Below are 20,598 nucleotides of genomic sequence, written 5' to 3' on the forward strand. Positions count from 1 at the left end.
TGAATATTGAATTTACTTGAGCATGATGATGTGTAAAATATTGTACTAGTCAAGGGCAGATTTTTGGCACTTCCCCAACATACTAAATGGCATTAAATATGTTGGTGATAATGACTTCATATGTAAAGCTTGCATATCAGCCTTAGTATATGTAGAAGAATTTCATATGTTACAACACAAACTTCAACTAATAGAGTCTTTTACAGTAGAGAGTGTGAAGAAATCAACATTAAAGTTTGTTCACCAGATTCATTGAGAATTTTAATGACCAAAATTTATCTATATTAGTTTCCTTCCAGTGAACAATAAAGTATGACAACAAAGTAACATAGATAATTGTGGTTCTTGTGTATGTTTTAAGAAATCTAGAGTATTAAAATTAATCTGTATATATTATCAAATAACAATATATGTTTTCATCACTGCAATACTGTCATGAATCAATGAAATGTAACTCTTCAGATGTTAAGGTTTTCAAAGGTGACAATTATATATTTTTTTTTAAATCTTATCAGCATTGCTCAAGCATTATACTAGAATTTTCAAACTCATCAAAAAAACTGAGACTTACAAAAAATTAATTAATCAAGCATGCTAGGACTTTCAAAATTCTTCAAACATACTAGAATGATTTTAAGACTTATCACACATAGTAAAATGACTTCCAAAACTCATCAATTGGATATGAGGAGTTTCAAAACTCATCAGTAAAGCATTACATTCTAGAATTTTCAAGACTAATTAGTCAAGCAGTGGTGAAAGTTATGCCAAATGTATTCACTAAAATACATTTTAAGTCACATGAGTACATCCTTTTGTTTTTAAACATGTGTACCAAATGTGAGAAGTTGAAATACTTTTTGAATTATTTCCACTGGCCTGATAGTTAATGCAATCCATTTCACCATATCAATCATGTCTGAGATTATAGTTTATAGCTAGATATTTTTAATAACTAATAAAGAAAAGTGCAAAAATTAAGTGTGATGTAGGGATGGTAAGGCCAAAAGGTACAGAAACAAGGTTGGCATGAGTACACAAAACCATTCAAAAATCATTACATTAGAAGCCAGTAAATAGTGAGTCGATCTTGCATAAGCATGTGGTTATCAGCCACTGTAGCACTATATAGCACTTATCAACATTATACTTTCATTGAAACCTGAATTCATGCAATTGTCAGAATTCTTCATTTAATTGTAGATAAAAGTGATTCTTGGAAAGATTTGACTATTTGTGTAGCAATTTTTGTATGGGTTTGTAAATTCATCCCCACCTTGTTTCTGTACTTTTTGGCATCATCATCCATACGTCATTATTAATTTTTGCAGACATTTTTTGGTTACTTGTTTCCCCTCTTCTATCTTGTTTTTTTATATATATATTTTTTGATAAAGTAGGTTGATAAATGGACATTTGTTTTATATTTTATAATCCAACAATAAAGGTTCTACGTTTTATTATTCATGTTTTTATCACAACACATTTATGAGGAACACAACAGTGCTAATAATTATTTTGGAAAGATACTACAGTAAGTGAAAGTTAGGTTTGAGGTATAAGTTTTTAGTAGTCCTTGCACTAAGTTTGTTTTATGTCATTTTCTGATTTTATTATTTGAAGGTGAGAAATGTGACTCATGGTTTTTTTTATGTAATATATGAACTAAAATAAGTTATGTCAAATGTTCTTGGTACTTATTAAATGGAGTAATTGTTTTTCTGTCTTTGTTTTCACAGAAAACTTATTGAGAAGATTGATCAGTCAGAATTTGAAGGATTTGAATATGTGAATCCCCTTCTGATGTCACTGGAAGACTGTGTCTAGCAGCTGTCATATAATTTTAGGTTTGGAGAAAGATGTTGTCCATATTTTCATTCTTCAGAAAGCCAATAAGGGCTGTTTAGTTTCTGTTCAGTGTCTTCTGATATTTATTTGCATTCATTTTCAATATTTTCTGTAGTATGATTTATTTTCTTACTTACCAATAAGTGCCTTTGGTAATTTTTCCTTGTGTATAATCACCGTGTTTACTGTGACAGAGAGACAACTTGCTTGTCTTCTCTGTTTACTAAAGTGAAATGAAGTAAATTTGTGACATCACTTCCTTTTTAGTAAAGTGGAGTAAACTTGACATCACTTCCTCTGTTTATATTGCTTAAAACAATGAGTAGTAACTATCTGTGACATCACTTCCTGTTATTCTTTGGTCTGTCAGGAAGACAGTTTTTGTTAAGTGCACAGGACAGGCATGATTGATAAGGCTGTCTGTGACATTACTTCCATATATTCATCTAAATCAAAGAAAATGGTGATGTTTAACTGTAGCATTACATTTTTTTGTTTTGTTATATGAATCAGTTATATTGTCCAACAACCAACTATTTTTGCTCACTAGCTTTAACTAGATGGAAGACCTTGTATAGTTTTCATCTTCACAAGGCAGTTTGGGTGTGTTTAGGAAATCTTATTAACATTATGAATCACTTTCATAAATTTCCTGGTTAGCTTTAAGGACCTTAATGTCTTGATTTTAGGCTTAATAGTAAAATAACTTGAACTATTGTAACTACAATATAATAGGCTTTATTGGTAATGCTCTTGTTTCTCAGTAACCAGAAGTTCCCATTTTAAGAAGTGTTTTATAATGACCACTGAAAGTGGAAAAGCAATTAAAGAATTCAAAATATCTGTTTCATTATAATATAACAATTTCTAGCTTGCTGTTCCCTACATTATTGCAAACACTGGTCACTAAGTTATACCACTGACAGTTATTCTATTTTCCTTTGTAGGTTTTAGATAAATAAAATTCTGATCAGCTAAGGCTAAGAGAATGATAAAACTTGCAGTGTAGAAAAAACCATAAAGGAATATTTCATAAATGCTGATTGCCACAGTAATTATTTATCTTTAAGAAGTTCAAATATTGTATTATATGGAAAGAAAACATTTCTTTATCTTTTTTATTAAATGTGAATTGAATATTAAGATGTCATCACCTTTATTCAGGTAATTGAACTTATTAGAACTTGAAGATTAGATTTACCTATACTTTTCTCTTTATGTTTCTGTACTTTCCTATACCTTCAGAAATAAAGATTAATGAAGTAAACAAAGGTATTAAAAATAAATGAATCTCGTTAACATGATATGTAATAAAAAACATAAGGCTTGTGGAGAAATATTGTAAGTTCAGTTATAAACATGTAATTGAAGGAATAGCAGCAGTGCAAGGTTCTTATGTTTATATTCAGGTGTAGACAGGCCTAACAAGACACCAGAAAAAAAATTCCTGGTGGGCTCTTTTGGAAAAGTGTGTAATGTTATGACAGATTTGTGGGGCCCCTTCTAGCTTTTTTTTTTTTTTTTTCACTAAAATTTGAGAGTCCAGTCTAGCCCCATTTATATTTAGAAAAAAGAAAATTATGGACAGAAAAAAAAGCAGCTCAATGTAAAATTAGTCTTAACAAACAAAATATCTCTCAGTTGGTTTTTACTAAATAGGGTTTAATTCTTACTTAGCTAATAACACTAAGGCCTTTAAATTTGTGAAAGTTAATGGTAAATAGTATCCCAATACTTTCTGAAAATTAAAACTTAAAACTTTGAATCTACTGTGTTAGAATAAGAGGGATCTTTTATAGTTTTTTACATTTATTAAAAAGACTAATTAATACCATAAAATAGTACACTTAACAGAATCCAGTTGTGTTACTTTCATACTGAGAAACATACTTCTCTTTGTAATGATTTCCTCAAACAATTTTTTTATTTAACATTCATTCTAACAATAAGTATTCCTCATGATTTGTTGGTGGAAATCTCTAGTTTTATACTCTATTAAATTGCAAACATTTCTTCAGTTTCTTTAAGGTATCATAAAAAAAACAACTAGCTTTTGAATTTGTTAAATGTCATCAGCTTAAACACTTGGAGTGTATTTTTGTGGATTTTGTTTTTTGGTGAAGGATTTCATTTGTGGCATCTAATCAAATATTGTGGAACAATATTTTTTATTCTTGTAAATAACAAATTTTGTTGCTTATGGCTATTGAAAGTCTTTTTGTATGTTTAGTTTTCTGGTTATTAATTAAAAGCCAGAAAGTGTTTCAGTGTAGCTCATTAATATTATTAATAATTAAATATTGGTTTAAAAAAACACTCAAAGGAGAAGTTTGAAACTCCAGTCACTTCCTCATTTGAAACAAAGTAGCTTGTAGTTGTGCCTTCTGAGCTGCTTGATTCACCTACCATTACTTATTGGTTTATGTGTATTTGAACATACAACTAAGCTGATGCAGTTTGTTATTAAAATTATTAGTGATGAATTACATTTTTATAAAAGTTCTGTTTCATTCACCTTTTTTAATTTAATCTTGGAAATATTTCAAAGATTCACAAAGTATAATCTCAAAAAAATTGAAGTATATTGTTTAGAAGAGCAACTTACAGATATGTGGATATGTTCACACATTTACTTCACCATAATACAAGCAAGGGTGCTAAATAGTTCAGCATAGTGCAGAGTAAAAATATGAATTTTTCATTGTATTGGCTCATCTCCAGTTTCTTTTAGGGTACTTTACTTTCCCAAGAAACGTAATGGGACAATCGGTAAAATCTTGTTGTAACAAATTTTTTATATCTTCAGAGTAATAGGAGATTTTTGAAAATATTTTCTCTGATTACAATTAAATGTCACAGGATTTTATTATTTTGATCCATTAAATACTAAAAGATGTATGACTTGGAACTTGTTCTTATGTTAATCTGTTTTTATTGATTGTGTTGCATATCGATGAAACACGTTTGTGCTACTTGGATGGAATTTTGGGTTCAAGAAGTGCATTGTAGGAGATTTTGAGGTTTCCAGTAGCACTTGTGTAGAAAACAAAACCACATTTGAAGCAAATACTTTTTGAAAATTAAAAAATGTGCAGTGAAAGTTTATCTCTCCCATTTTCATGAGGATACAAACCCAGTAGTTTGTTTTTACTGGAATCCCTTTCACGATCCTAAATAATAACAGTTTATATAAAAAAAATTTTCCAGAGTTCCTGTGGTATCTAGGTTTAATTAAGACTTTCATTGATAATCAGTGAATAATTTTTTTAGTGCTTATTTTTGGAGTTATCAGTAACGTGTTTTGTAACTTGTAACAACATTTTTAACTTAAATCTTTGACTAAATATGAATAAAAACGTCAAGATTATCATTGTGTGTTATGAAAATATACATACAACAGTTATATGCTGGATTTTAGCATTGTACGAATAACTGAAAATTTCAATATTTAACCACTGTTATGTACCTAAACATGCCATGAGCATCCAAGGCCTGTAGTTTTGAGCAACAACCATTGTCATCAGCTCAGTAAGGCCCATTAAATAAAGTTCTGTATATCTTTAGAGTGGAGTGATTTTGGTTGGTGTTTGTCTTTTAAATTTCTCAACCTTTATGTATTTCATATACTTTTTAATAGATAAAATGTTTCAGATTAGTTTTTTCAGTAGTGTGTTAACTCGTTTCTGGGTGATTATTTATTGCACTAGAAATAAGATCCTCATTTACTTATATAATGAGACACTCTAGTGTTGAACTGTAAAATTTACGTAAGTCTACTGAATGATATTAATACTAATGATTTGTGTCAAGTTGAGCTTGTAATGGAGATAACAAATATATATAATAGCATTTTGATCACAATTTCAGCACCTGTCTTCAGATATATCATTCTGTGGACCAACTTATTTTAACTTGAATAGACATTTGATAATTTCACTGAAAGTTTATAAATTGGATGTGTAAAAAACAAGAATATGTAATACTGATAAACAACTAACCAGGTATTCCTGTTTGCTGCTTTAAACTAATATATGCAAGTGTCAACTGTCATAAACTTAATCTAAGAAGAAACAGAAAAATTGTGTTACTTTAATGAAAATTCATCAGTTGGTTATTTTATTGAAGTGGGTTATTTAAGTTGAACTATTGGTGTTTAGTAACTACAGAAGACTAGTTGAGTTGAAAAAAAAAGTTGGCAGAATGCTGTTGATAAATAAATTACAATATTTTTCCTTGGAACCATTTCAGCTTATCTTATTGTAATACCTTACTTCAGTGTTATCAGCTGATTGGGACTTCACCAACAAACTCATTAAACACAGTAGAACATAGAACTTGTTTGATACTGATTACTGTATTCTTAAACCCAGACCAACATACAATTGTTAGAATAAACGATGTTTTTCGAAAACTGATTTTTTTTTAATGTGCATGTACTCTTTTAGACAGAAGTATTCTATACTGAACAAGTTCCAGGTCTAATTGAATCAACTAAATCAGATGCTAATTCTGAAGTCTTTGTATAAAACCTGTTTACTTCCACTAGCTCAATCATAAATTTAATGGAACTATGTACAAATAGTTAGTCAAGAGTGGAAAATTAAATGTTAAATTTGTTTTTTTGTTTTTCCTTTTTCATAAATAATTTTGATATTTTAACATTTTAGTATCAGTCTGCTTGTAAAGGTGTCTGGTGTTTATAGGGCTAAAGTCATTCTGTATATTACTTTTGTCAGTTGGGACATTCTAAATGTGTGGATTTTGAGAGATTGGGAAAATCTATTTACAATATATTTGTTCCTTTGTGAGGTTAGAAATACATTAATTTGTGTGTGTAAATAGAACAACCGGTTTAAAATAATTGATTTAGCAAGGCTTGAGACAAACATTTTTCGTAATTTATTAAATTATCCTGCAATATTATGCTTTAACATGGTCTGAAATTGGAAATGTTTTAAAAATGTCAAAGACTGAAAAAATGTGCTCATAAAAACAGTCAACACAGCATATAGTTAATTATTGTACTCTACTAAAAATTGTTTCAAATGTAAGACATTCTCTTCATAATGCATGTGTTAGGTGTATAAGAACAAATGTGTGTGTGTGTGTGTGTGTGTGTGTAGGTAGTTACACCATGAGATATTTCAGCTTTGACATGCGATATCTAACACATGATTTAAGTTTGTTTTTTGTTAAAATGAATAAATACAGCTATTTTAACAGTTATATAAATCTGATATTTAAGTTGGCAACTAATAGTTAAGAATTTTTGCTGAAAAATATGTTGAAACTGGAAAAACTAGAATTTTTTTTCTAAAAACTACAAATGGTGAGCTGTTACTAGAGAAGATTATAAGTGGTCAGTTGTTACGACAGTGGATAATTGTAACTCTAGAGAGCTACATTGAGTAAAGGATCTTTACTCCAACACAACTAAGAATATGGTCGATTAAACCAGGGGGATCAATAGTTATATGTAAATTTGTTTTATACTTCGGATATGTATCATTAGTTACCGTGTATTGAAGTTTTCTTAACTGTATATGATGATACCTATTTTATTATCTTACCTATTAGACTTACTAATTGTTTCGTTATTGCAGATGGTATGTGAACTTAAAGATAACTAATACAATCAAAACTGCTTTGTGTGTTTCTCGTATGTATATTAAATAAATAGGTGTAAGAATATAAAGAGTTTTTCCCACTCAGTATTTTTATGTAAATTTAAGTACCCTGTACGTATTATGATATCCACAAAGGCACATCTCAGCCCTTTAAATGTTAACGTCAGCAGGTTTAAGATAGGACTCGCAAGTCATAACATTTGATGCATGTTTGGAAAGCATTACTCATACCAAGACAGCATTTTTATCTATTTGTTTCATACTTTGATTAGAAACTCGTATCTCGAAAACAGTTAATTTACGCATTTCATATTTCTTCGTGTTATTCGGTAAATAAAACAACAAAAAAAAAAACAATAGATTATACGTTAGATTTTCGGCGCCATTTTTTATTTTTTAGTGCAAGATTAGTTTTCATGTAAAAAAGTAGCCCGTTCTCTTGTGAATAAAAAATATGGCAGGAAAAAATCTTACCTAAATAGATGGTTTGTAATTTTGATTTAATGCATTTAAATACCAGTTGTTACTTTTGTGAATGATACGTGTATGGTTTATCGCAAAATATCAATAAAAGTATGAAAAGTATTTTAGATAAATAAAATTTCGAAATAGGTTTTCATTTTTTAAAAACATATAAAGTAGCCTTGTTATATATAATGTTATGGTTTGCTTAAGATGCTTCTACATTCCATGTTGTATTATATAAAGTTAGATTGTTAAATTACCATTAATTGTATCACCCTGTGATATTTGTTCTTGTATACAACCCAACATGACATCCATAACGTGGATAACGTGGAATTTTTTCGACTGAAGTAACTTAAAATGGCGAGCTTCAGTGTCAATAAGTGTTATGGCCTTTTAACTGTGTTGTTTCTTGTCATTTTATTGATACACATCTGTTGGTATTTGATTTATGTTTAGATATACAATTCTTTAAAAAATCCGTTTTAATATTTTGTTATTTACGTGGAATTTGTAAACTGAAAAACTATATGAAGTTTGAAGGGAATGTTCCTTTCTCCTCCTCCTCCCCCCCTTCATTGTGATAAATAATTCCAAACTCACGTAGCGAAAATGAATGTTATTGTGTATGTAGCGCCCAATATGCGCACCTAAGGCATGAAATAGTTAACAGTAATCAGCACATAAAAGTCAAATCTTTGTTTTATTCTTTAGGTTATGGATATTAATTTCGCACTGGTATTACCATATATTGTTGAGGCTTGACGAACATTTTTCCGCACCGGTATTACGCTCTGTTGTTGAAGCTGACGGACATTAATCTGGTATTGATATTACTGTACAGGTTGATATTAACGGACACTACCGCGATTTACGGGTATATAATCATACGATTGACGAACATGACATCAACTGTGCACAAGAACCTTAAGTATTAAGACCTTGCGACTTCTCTAAGGCTGTATGACGCGAATGTGTGTTTGAAAGCAGTGTTGAAACGCCACATAGTGTGTGGACGGTTTATTAATTTCCTGAAGCTGAAGAACAAAACCTGCTTCTGCGCATGGAAACCATTATTACACATTCTAGCAGTAATTCTACAGTGACTGTTTACAGAAGGAAGTTAATACGTGTAATAATAACGTTAGTATGTATAACCTTCGATGTAATGGTTATATCAGGCTTACTATTCGTGGTAACTAATCTCTAACAAGTGCTAATTGTTTACTGAACATCTTAGACAAATCTGGTATTTATGACTTATAGAACGTAACTAATTTTTATAACAACGTGGTAATTATGTATTCTTAGTATAAAATTAATACTTGTAGTATTCCAAATTTTCGGAACTAAACTTCTGTGATATCACAAATAGTAGTATTTGTATATTGTTTACAGGGCGAAACCAACCTTTGTGACATTCCATTGTTTACAGGGCGAAAATATCCTTTGTAACATTCCAAATAGTGATATTCGTTAATTGTTTTACAGGGCGAAGCTACTCTTTATAACGGTCCCCCGCTGGAACAGCTGCAAGTCTACGAATTTAGAACGCTAAAATCGGGGGTTTAACTCCTCTCGGTGGGCACAGCAGATAGCCCATTTGTTCTATTAGCGCATTTTGTATAAATGAAACAACCATCTCAAACGTACGTCAAGATTTGAAGTTTTGTGGTGTTAAAATAAGGATATTGCTAACTGTACCCACTCTAAGAGGGTAAATTATCGTCACTAGTTTCAAATGAAACGATTAAAATTAACAAAATTTATTTATTTTTGTAATAGTAAAATATCTAGAACAAATTATTCAAGAGGGAATATTTCTCACGTGTTTTGATTTAATTAGTTTTTAGGCTTATGTAAGTCAGGTAAAGTTAATGAAGAGATAAACCAGTGCTGAGACGATTGCCATGAGTAGAGGACAATGTCTCGCCTCCACGATCACTGACTTTCGCTTGAAAACAAATTTTTGATGTTGGGTTCCTTTTTTATAAATATAGATTTTTACACAAAATTTGGCGTTACTTTGATAAAGTACAAGATGCATATTTTGTTAAAAATTATAACTAGGACTTGAATGCGGTCAGTAATCCAATGAAGTCGACCATCAAAATTTATCTAATATATAAATATTCAAGAAGTTTGTGAACAGTGTTTCATTTGTGGACAAAAGCTCTAAGTTTTTCTTTGCATGAATTGAATCGTCGTATTTTTTGTTTTGTGTTCAGACAAAAAATTTCGTATGTCTTGGATTTTATTCAAATGTTTAGCCTCTTATATTCGACTGAAAAATGTCTGGTAATTTTTATTTAAATAGAACCATTACTTTGAGACGCCAATTTTGTGCAACAAAGTGCAGTTTCTTATCTTGAAAAATGCAAGGTTTAATTACCAAATTACCTACCTTCTTACTCACTGGAAACAAATAAAAGAACAAAATTTCAAGATGTCTTTAAAAAAAAAAGGAATAAAAAATAAAAAGGTAAATTATAGAGGAAAAAATTATTTGGGTGAGACATTGTCTGTATCCCGTTACAAGTACCCGCTACTAAATATCACATTTCGGTTACCTCGAAAGTAGTACCAAGCACTAATTCAGGAGTCTCTGGGTCAAACAGGTCGACGGTAAACTTAATTTACTCCACTCGTATTTCAAACGAACAATATTGAACGCTCTCCAACTGTTGTAGTTATTGCTCATGGTGTGACTAAAAGTAGAAAGTGTAGTAACTTGAGACGCGTCTTCAAGTATTGGGCTCTTGTGGAAAACACTAAACCTAATGCGTAAATTTACGCTATATCTCAGTATACAAGATTAATTATTTGTCAAAGATTCGAGGTTACTTTGTTCGGTGTAAAGTCGGTAAATTAACCACCAGTTAAATATTCTGCAAGCAGATAGGCTAAGAGGTTTTTGAAATTTCTGAAAACTAGTTGTTTTTGTTTTTTTCGGAAGCATTTGTGAATGGCAAATAGTGTTAAAATGAATTATTTTTAACCCTTCTAAATTTTAGTAAACAACATTCGTGGACGAAAACCGACGAAAGTCGAAACGTTAGTAAACTTTAGCTTAATACCGAGTAACAAATATCGCACTACACGAAAGACAAGATGTACATGTATAGTATCGATGTACATAAACCTGTGTAAGTACCTTTAGAATAAAGTCTAGCAGTTTTATACTTAGTGTACATGTGTATTCAACCGTTAGGTATGTCTTTGCGCTCGTTTAGAGCGCTAGTATATGTCGACATGTTTCGCTTATTCTACCATTAAAAGATGTCCGTTAACTTGCCAAAATAAGGAAATTTAAGAAATTTTCTTAAAATCTAGGAAATTTATGGGCCTAATTTCTTTGAGATCCTTTGCGTGAGAACAAATCGTTTTACTTAGTAATATATCTGAATTTTTTTTTTCTGATTATAATAATATTATTCATTATACTTGATGACAGGTTAAATCAAATTTGGTTTTTTAAATTAAAAAGGGTATGCTGTCTAATATCAGTTGCGAAGTTCATATTTGAAGAGCCTTTTTTCTAGTACTGTAGTTTGAAGTGAGTATTTCCTGAAGTTTACTGTCTTTTGCAATTAGACCATAAACTAAAGTGGCGTTAATTTAGAATAAAAGTTGAAACGTCATTGCGCATGCTCAAGTTCGAAAAAATTTGGAATATCGCGTGGAAGTTTGCGACCCGTTATTAATAATAATTTGATGTTTTGAAATATTTTACAGTTTTTGTTACCCCAGTAGCCTGGGGATAGTAACAAAGTTTTCGTGTAATTTCCTTAAGCCTCTAATTTTCAAAACGTGGTTGCTCGCCATATAGTATGGAGAAGGTTAAATTTAAAGGTCAAGTTAAAAAGTAATTATTTCATGTGATAAACTGATAAAGATATTAATATTTTATAGTTGAATAGAAACTTCCTGACAAAGAAAGCTTTTTTTTTTTGCTTTTTTTTTAGTGGTACTGTGGGATATAATTATTTTATATTGTGTCTAAGTACACTCAACAATTAATGAATGGTTTACACTATTAGATCGTACTGATTTACAGTGTTATATAACATTCTTACTAGTTTACCTTAAAATCCTTGTAGGCCTAATTTGTAAAACGTAATCATTTAAATACAAATATATGTATCTTTCTACACCCTATTATTCTGATACCTTGTATTGTATATTATATAATTGTGTGTAATAAGCTTGTAGCTAAAGTTCTCAGTGAATCGTCTGGTAAGTCAGTTCTTTTTTCCATTAATTAAATATGTTTGTTAAACATCTGTTTATATGTTTCTTTACAAAGTATAACATTGTGATGATTTTTTGTGTATTTGTTTTTCACAGACTGTACTAGTTCTAGCGTTATAATAAAGCTATTTTTACATTAAGGTATCTGTCGTTTCTTTCTTTTTTCCTTCAGTGGTGTAAAAAGATTTTAATAACAGGAGCTTATTTACATGTCAGCCTGCATCTACTCCTGTTTCATTGTCTCCCGTTACTTTGCGTGCATGCTTTTATTGGCATTGAAATATTATCTGGAATTCGTGGTTTGGTCTTTCCCCATCTATTTCCTCGTATTCCTGTTCTTTCTCTGCTCACAGTTACATCTTGCTCAACAGTCATCATTGTTTGTTGGTGTGTCTTGAGCAGTTGACTTGTAATTTGGGGGTCATGGGATCGAAACCCGAACATGCCCGAATTTTCGATCCGTGGGGGTGTTACGGTTAGTCCTACCATGCATTGATAAATAATAGACTGATCGTTTGCGGTGGGCCTGGCATGGCCAAGCGCGTAAGGCGTGTGACTCGTAATCCGAGGGTCGCGGGTTCGCGCCCGCGTCGCGCTAAACATGCTCGCCCTCCCAGCCGTGGGGGCGTATAATGTGACGGTCAATCTCACTATTCGTTGGTAAAAGAGTAGCCTGCTAAATTAGGGACGGCTAGCACAGATAGCCCTCGAGTAGCTTTGTGCGAAATTCCAAAACAAACAAACAAAATCGTTTGCGGTTGGTGCTGCCAATCAGTTGCTACTCATGTGATCGGCAGGTCAACATAAAAGACGATAGCAAACATCCTTGGTGTATCTGCCATAAACAAAAAATGTCTTATTGTTACCTTTTTTATCCAGTTTTAGCTCCTAGTACTACTTATATTTCTCTCTTGTAAATTTTGTAGCCTAGTGGTTAAAACGCTCGACTAGAATTCTGCAGGTCGTGAGTTCGAATCCCTGCCACCGAATATCCCCTTTCAGCCCTGGGAGAGTTAGTGTACGATCAATCCCATTACTCGTTGGTAAAAACAGTAGTCCAAAAGTGGGTGGTGTTGACTAGCTGCTTTCTTTCTAGTATATCAATACTCAATTAGGGACGGTTAGGGGTGATAACCCTAAAGTAGCTTTTCGCGAAATTCAGAACAAACCATACTTTTTCTTCTGATGTATTTCATCCCCGGGTTGTACGATATTCTTCATATCCACTTCATTTCTTTCCTTTAAGTCTCCCCGTGTGTTTTATTTGTTTTACTGGTTATATCTCATAGTGGAAATGCTTCTCATTCCATACATGTTCAACAATGAGTTTTCTGTCTGCTTTCTACGGTCCTCTCATATTCAGCGTAAACATTATTAGCTCCATCATGTGCTCTTGCTTTCTTCTGTGTCCGTATTCCCCTGTTTAGCACGAATCTTATTATTTGCTCTTTGTAATAACTACTCTTTTTAACACAGACTTTTATAAATTCATCTATACAGTCTCATCAGTGAAGAAATTAAATATCTTCTTTAAGATGGAACTTTTTATTTACATAATCATCTGGTTTAATTATCTCCTTTCATGTGCCTAGTATCCTCTCGTAATATTTGTCAGTTTACCAGGACAATACCTGTTTTAGGTTACGAACTTGGTGTCACACTTCGTACTCGTCACATGTATTAGCCAGAGATTTACTGTCGTTCACACGTGCTAGCTCGACATGACCAAGTGGGTAGGGCGCTCGTCTCGCAGTTGGAGGGTGGTTGGATCGAATCTCCGTTACACCAAATATGCTCGCCTTTTCAGCCGTGGGGGCGTTATAATGTCACGTTAATCCCGCTATTTCTGGGTAAAAAGAGTAGCCCAAGAGTTGGCGGTAGTTGGTGATGACTGGCTTCCCTCTAGTCATAATACTCCAAAATTATGGACGGCTATTGCAGATAGCCCTCGTGTAGCTTTGCGCGAAATTAAAAAAACACAAACAACAAACACGCGTGATAGCCCAGGATTTAGCGCCACATTTTACAATCCCCATTTGTGTTGGCCAGGGACTAAATGCCCCAGTCGTTACCTGACAGGAACGTAAATGCTCTATAATGGAATAATTATAATTTATGGTTTGATTTGTTTTGAATTTCGCGCAAAGCTTTACGAAGGCTATCTGTGCTAGCCGTCCCTAATTTAGCAGTGTAAGGCTAGAGGGAGGGCAGCTAGTTATCATCACCCACCGCCTACTCTTGTACCAACGAATTGTGGGATTGACCGTCACATTATAACGCACCAACAGCTGAAAGGGCGAGCATGTTTGGTGAGACGGGGATTCAAACCTGTGACCCTCGGATTACGAGTCGAGTGCCTTAACCACCTGGTCATGCCGCGCCTTAGATTTAACAAACCTCTATCCTCAGACAAGGATGAATCTAATCAAAAACACCTTAAGTATGATAAAAAAAAGTGTGGCCAAAAAAGGATTAATCGTGTGACTTAAAGAAGTAAATTCAAAACTGACAGCTAAACGGGTAGTTGCACTTATAGCTTTGAAATTAATTTTATACCAAATGTTCATTCATTAATTAATCAGGTTGTGTTTGTTCAACTTGAGGCATGATGGTGGGTAAAACGAGCGCCCTAACCACTAGTATGATAAGGAAGTTTAATAATGTAACAGTTTAGATTTACCTTACTTGTGTAAGGCATCACTAGAAAATACTGAACTGACCATTAGCACTTCCGCGTGAAGTTACCAATATGTTAGTCGTTCTTATGCTTTCAGTTGTTACCTGTAACTATTGTAAAATAGCAAAATACATGTTAAAATAAACATAGAGCTGGTCCTGTGTGGCTTCACCAGTAGGTTTGCGTGTTATTGTTTTTCCTTCTACTCTCCACAAAACCACGTGTTAGATAAAGTGCTTAGTGGCAGTAACGTTATTTGCCTTACTGTGGAGCACAAATAACATTCAGTTTTAAGCTCGGAATGTCTCTTTTAGTTTTATTATGATATGGTAGTTGTCAATTCAATCGATTTAATGCATTTTCAAATTTCTTGCAGCTTTACACGGAGACAACCTGAACTATTAAATTAAATTTGAAATTCCATATATATTTATTCAGAGAGACAAGTACCGTGTTTCTCCGATAATAAGACCTACCCATAAAATAAGACCTAGTATGATGTTTGGGGATAGTTTTAATATAAGCCCTACCCTTAAAATAAGCCATAGTTAAGAGTGGCAGGAAGAGGAAAGAAATAAAAAAAAAATTAATTTATTAATTAGTTTAATAGTTAGTTAATTAGTTTGGTTAAGTATTAATCAGTTAGTTTAATAGTTTAATAATAGTTTATTTTAAATGGTTAGTTTAATAGTTTTACTTTGTAACTTCATTTTTTTAATATATCAAAATAAGACATCCCCCGAAAATAAGCCCTAGTGTCATATTTTGGAGTGAAAATTAATATAAGCCCTGTCTTATTTTCGGAGAAACATGGTAGTTCCTGTAATCGGCAAAAGCTCCGAACATTTTAAAGGGTAATGTTTTGATAGAACAGGTAAAATGTTTGTCTGAGAAATATCTTTTGCACTTCGTTTCCTCAGCACGAACAAAAAATGTCTTATCATTATGACTTAACGAGTATTATGATGTAATTATTCAAAACATTGACTGTTAACAATTTATTGTTTATTCTAATCAAACTTATGTAGTTGTTCAGTTGTCTAGTTTTATTTGAATTCATTAATACGAAAAGTATTAATTGTTGAAGTATTTTCCTAAATAGAGTTTGTGATACCATAACTAAGTAAAGTGAAATAAATTGATATCACACACACAGAGACGACCTGTAGTACTGTCATAAAACTCTTAGAAACGTGTTTTGTATCTTCTAAATAACATCTCTCTGAAATTAATGAGAATATATATATGAAGCTTACTTCGTAATTGTGATGCTACCCTCATTTTAAATATTAGTTTCTGTGTGCAAATCAAAACAATGATGTTCATAACTACGTCTGTATGCATAGACGGACTTATAATTTTCTTCTTGAGTGGCTCTATAGTAGCCCTCAGTAGCACAGCAGCATGCCTGCATACTCACATCACTAGAAACCGCATTTCGATACACATGGTGAGCAGAGCACAGATACACCATTGTGTTGCTTTGTGATTAATTCCACTCAAACACCATAGGACTTCTGTAGAGGTTAACCTGCTAATAAGAAATATGATAATAATTACAATACTCAAGCATTAAGATAGGTTGTCCGGGTAATTAAAGACTTGTTAAAAAAAAAAAAAAAGACCAGAAATATAAATAACTTCAGTTACATTATTGATTTAGTTGTATGTTGTAGTTTATTTGCAATTCTTACTTCGAGCACACCTGACAAGGTTGCTCCAGATCCGATTAGCTCACCTACAACATCGTACAGTGCAATATTAGAGATAATATTATTATAAAGATAATATTTACAGCTACCAAGTGAGTGATGGTACTGCAAGAATAAAAGAAAAATGGATAAAAACTTCATCATTTGAACACAGCAAGGAAAAAAATATAGTAAAGATTAAAAAAAAAAACACGTGTTGGCAGAAACCTGTTATTTCATAAGGTGATTAACTATGAAAAAGAAACTTTAATATCAACAAATGATTTTTATATACTGAGCAACACCTTTTCTGATGTTCCTTTGGAAATCTTTAAAAGGGCATTGCTTACTAACAGGAAACCAACTGACTCACAGAGCAAACTCTTCACTTTTTCAGTATTTTGCTTTGATACGCCTACTTTACTACACCAAAGCTGATAGTTTTCTAAGACTTACTTTCAGTCGTCTTTTACTTACGTTCGTCTGTTGATTGAAAGTGGTAACAAAGCATTAACGAAGGAGCATCAAACCTTACACAAGAAGCATTTATTTCATTACAACAGCTGGCAAAAAAAAAATTATGTTAAGTTATTTCTGGTTTAAGTCGAGATGAAACGGCCATAAGAAAACATGCGAACAGAGATGTAAAAACATGTTGTTTTTTAATGTAGTAAGTTCATTTTGGTATAGACACAGAAGACGATACAATTTCTCTGGCTAGCGATGTAGTAGTGTTTATAGTTGTTTCTCTACACAGCAGCTAAAAAGTACCTATACGCTTTCTCTTTATTAATGGCGTGATAGAGTTAGAATCGAATATGATGAACATGTGGCTACGAAAGATTGTCAGATGTTAAGATTACAACTACGATACCTATTTTTGATGGTTCAAGTTGCCAATTCTCCATATTGAAACAACTGGGTAGCACTATGTTGCCAAGAAGCTTACAGCCCTTGATTTTTCACCCTAGCGATGAAAAAACAGCAACATTTATTTCATACCTGGTATATGCCACATCTTAACGCTAATTTGACACATTTCTATAGATGAGAAAATGTTTTAAAAATGGAGATGGCGAATATATTAAATGGCAGTTCATGATGAACATGAATTAAAAGGAAAAACTAAGATCGATGCACGTGCAAGGACAGAAACAAAAACAAAAGTTAGCTTTTCCACAGAAACTTTCAAGTGTCGCAAATCACATAGAATTTTACAAAAAGGACTTGTACTTACATGAGTTTATGAGAAATGAGCCTACAGCTAAATTTCTAAGATTTAGTAAACTTTTTGATTTGTTAAACTCCAGAAGTACATTGAATTATAAAAGTCCAATGAGAATTTACAATGAGTTTTTTCAGCAGTTATATTAACATCAGTATCATCATATTCATCTTCCTTGAAGTATATTTTAACATATAGATAAATCCAGAAACATTTGTAACTCTCTTCCCCCCCGCTATTAAGTAATATTGTGGATGGGCTCAGCATGGACAAGTGCTTAAGGCACTGGACTCGTAATTTGAGGGTCGCAAGTTTGAATCCCGTTGTACCAAACATGCTCGCACTTTCAGCCGTGAAGGCGTTATAATGTTACGGTCAATCCCACTGTTCGTTGGTAATAGAGTTGGCGGTGGGTCGTGATGACTAACTGCCTTCTCTCTCGTCTTATACTGCTAAGTTACGGACGGCTAGCGCAGGCAGCCCCCGTGTAGCTTTGCGCGAAATTAAAAAAACAAACAAACAAACATATTGTGGTTGTAATAACAACTCTACTCTTTGACAGTTCACAGCTGCTCGTGCGTCATGAAATAAAACCAGGAAAAAATTGCACTTCTAAAGATGGAACATCAGTTTTCCATGTCACAAAAGATCACATGGTACTTCCTAGTGGTTCCGCACACGTGTTAGATATTTTTTTTCTTGAAGTACACGAGTTTATACATCATGAATATTAATACGAAGGTTCACCAAACCGCACACCCCTTTTCTCCGTATAAGGAAGCAACTGTGAGATACATGGCTGGGTATGGCACAAAAACGAATGTGTTGTACAGGCTATTAAAGTGAATTCTTCAACAAATAAGAAAATTATTGAAACCTATCAATATGACAATAAAGAACAATCAGAGGTGGTTTGGTAAAGGCAACAAAGTGTAATCACAGTATGTCGAGCAACAGAAATTTGTTCCGAGAGACTTTTAATACCAACAAATAGTAAACTTTTCCAACCAGTTATAGTCCTCTCCAAAGTTCAGATCCATGTTTTAAAAGAAGTTTTAAATGGAGTTTTTCCAATACAAAATGTTTTTGTTTTTTCTTCTACATGAAAATATAATACTTATTTTCTAAATAAAAATACTAACGGCCCGGCATGGCCAGGTAATTAGGGCGGTCTATTCGTAATCTTAGGATCGCGTGTTCAATTCCCCTTCACACCAAACATGCTCGCCTTTTCAGCCGTGGGGGCGTGAAAGTGAGAAAAAAAGGCTTAAGTTAACTTTATTTTGAACATCGTATGTTTCAAATTGGACAGAGTATTTGTTTTTTAACGATGATGTACAGCGGGTAATCGCCTATAAACTCTGTTGTTTACTGCATGATTTTTATACAAAGTGAGGATGAATTATTTATGATGTATTATTCTTTCTGGTCCACTGCATCTTACCAACATTTTCTGCCATCTGTTTGCCACTATATAACAATCTGTATAAATTTCTTTGATAGAAGACTCATCCTAGAATAAAGCAGTTTTGCTTGGATAATCATATGTACATATATTCAAGGAATGAATTTGTCATTAGACAAAGCAAGTATGGAAAAATAAGTCTCTAACCTTTCTACTTAAAAGCTACTGACATCAAAAGCAAATTTTGACTTACAATATTTGTTATTTACGACAAAACTTAGCTCTCATTCGCATGAAAATTTAATTTGGCCTGGCAGAAAAAAAAAAAAGGGTGTTGTACTTAAACTACAAATGTATTGACAATGACAACAACACATTAGGTGTAACGCGATCCATGAAATTATTAGAAGGAAATGGCACTTTTATTTCACACGTAAACAGGAATGACAACCTTGTTAGAAGGTAAAACGAAATCTTACAAAAACTTCACGTGTCTGAACCCTGTGTCGACGCCATGGCAGAAAGAACAGACAGTACCAGAACCTCGTGACGACAACACAGAAGGAAGAACCAGAACTCCATGGCAATGTTCATATTAGGAAGAGAATCCGAACTCCCTGGCGATGCTTGTATTAGGAAGAGAACCAAAAGTCCATGGTGATGTTCATATTAGAAAGAGAACCAAAACTCCAGGATGATGCCCATAGCAGGAAGAGCCGGGAGAATTAGAGCTCCGTATCGTTGCTATGACAACAAGAGATTTTTGTAGCACAACTACTAACTTTTATTGTTGCACATCTTCTGCCAACACATTTAACATAAGCAGTTATTTTCTAAGTGACACAGTAGACGTTTTTTAAGTTATAGCACTTTAAATAGGTTTAGCAATACTCGCCATAATGTGTCCACAAATGTAACTACATAATTGCTAATTAACTTATGACACTGGGCAACGAATTTCGTCCCTTTTCTTCAGAAGATTATTGGAGATTTCCTTTTCAATTTGACCCGGCATGACCAGGTGGTTAAGGCGTTCGACTCGTAATCTGAAGGGCGCCAGTTCGAATCCCCGTCGCACTAAACATGCTCACCCTTTCAGCCGTGGAGCATTATAATGTGTCGGTCAATCCCACTATTCGTTGATAAAAGTGTAGCCCAAGAGTTGGCGGTGGGTGGTGATGACTAGTTGCCTTCTCTCTCGCCTTACACTGCTAAATTTGGGACGGCTAGCGTAAATAGCCCTCGTGTTGCTTTACGCAAAATTTAAAAACAAACAAACAAATAATTTCAATTGTAGTTTTCTACATTGGAGCTGATAAATAACAAGGATGCTGAAGCTTTGCAGTGAAGGTCTGGAATACCTGATGATTAGGGTACATTTATAAATACAATTATAAAATTCTATTTCA

General features: G+C 32.9%; 1 protein-coding gene across 8 annotated transcripts in view; it reads left to right on the top strand.

The window, feature by feature from the left end:
- The window catches only part of aPKC (protein kinase C iota type), an 81,453-nt gene extending 69,122 nt beyond the window's left edge, over positions 1–12,331 (top strand). For 7 of the 8 annotated variants that reach the window (XM_076464213.1, XM_076464212.1, XM_076464216.1 and 4 more), the window contains one exon: positions 1,740–6,087. In XM_076464213.1, coding sequence (XP_076320328.1) covers positions 1,740–1,827 — 88 coding nt within the window. In that variant the 3' untranslated portion in view covers positions 1,828–6,087. Of the gene's footprint in view, positions 1–1,739; positions 6,088–9,431 lie in introns of those variants that run through there. The other variant, XM_076464215.1, reaches the window with a different exon arrangement.
- Positions 12,332–20,598: the final 8,267 nt, after the last annotated feature.

Source organism: Tachypleus tridentatus, chromosome 10 (genome assembly GCF_004210375.1).
Source record: "Tachypleus tridentatus isolate NWPU-2018 chromosome 10, ASM421037v1, whole genome shotgun sequence".
In the NCBI taxonomy this organism is placed as follows: domain Eukaryota; kingdom Metazoa; phylum Arthropoda; class Merostomata; order Xiphosura; family Limulidae; genus Tachypleus; species Tachypleus tridentatus.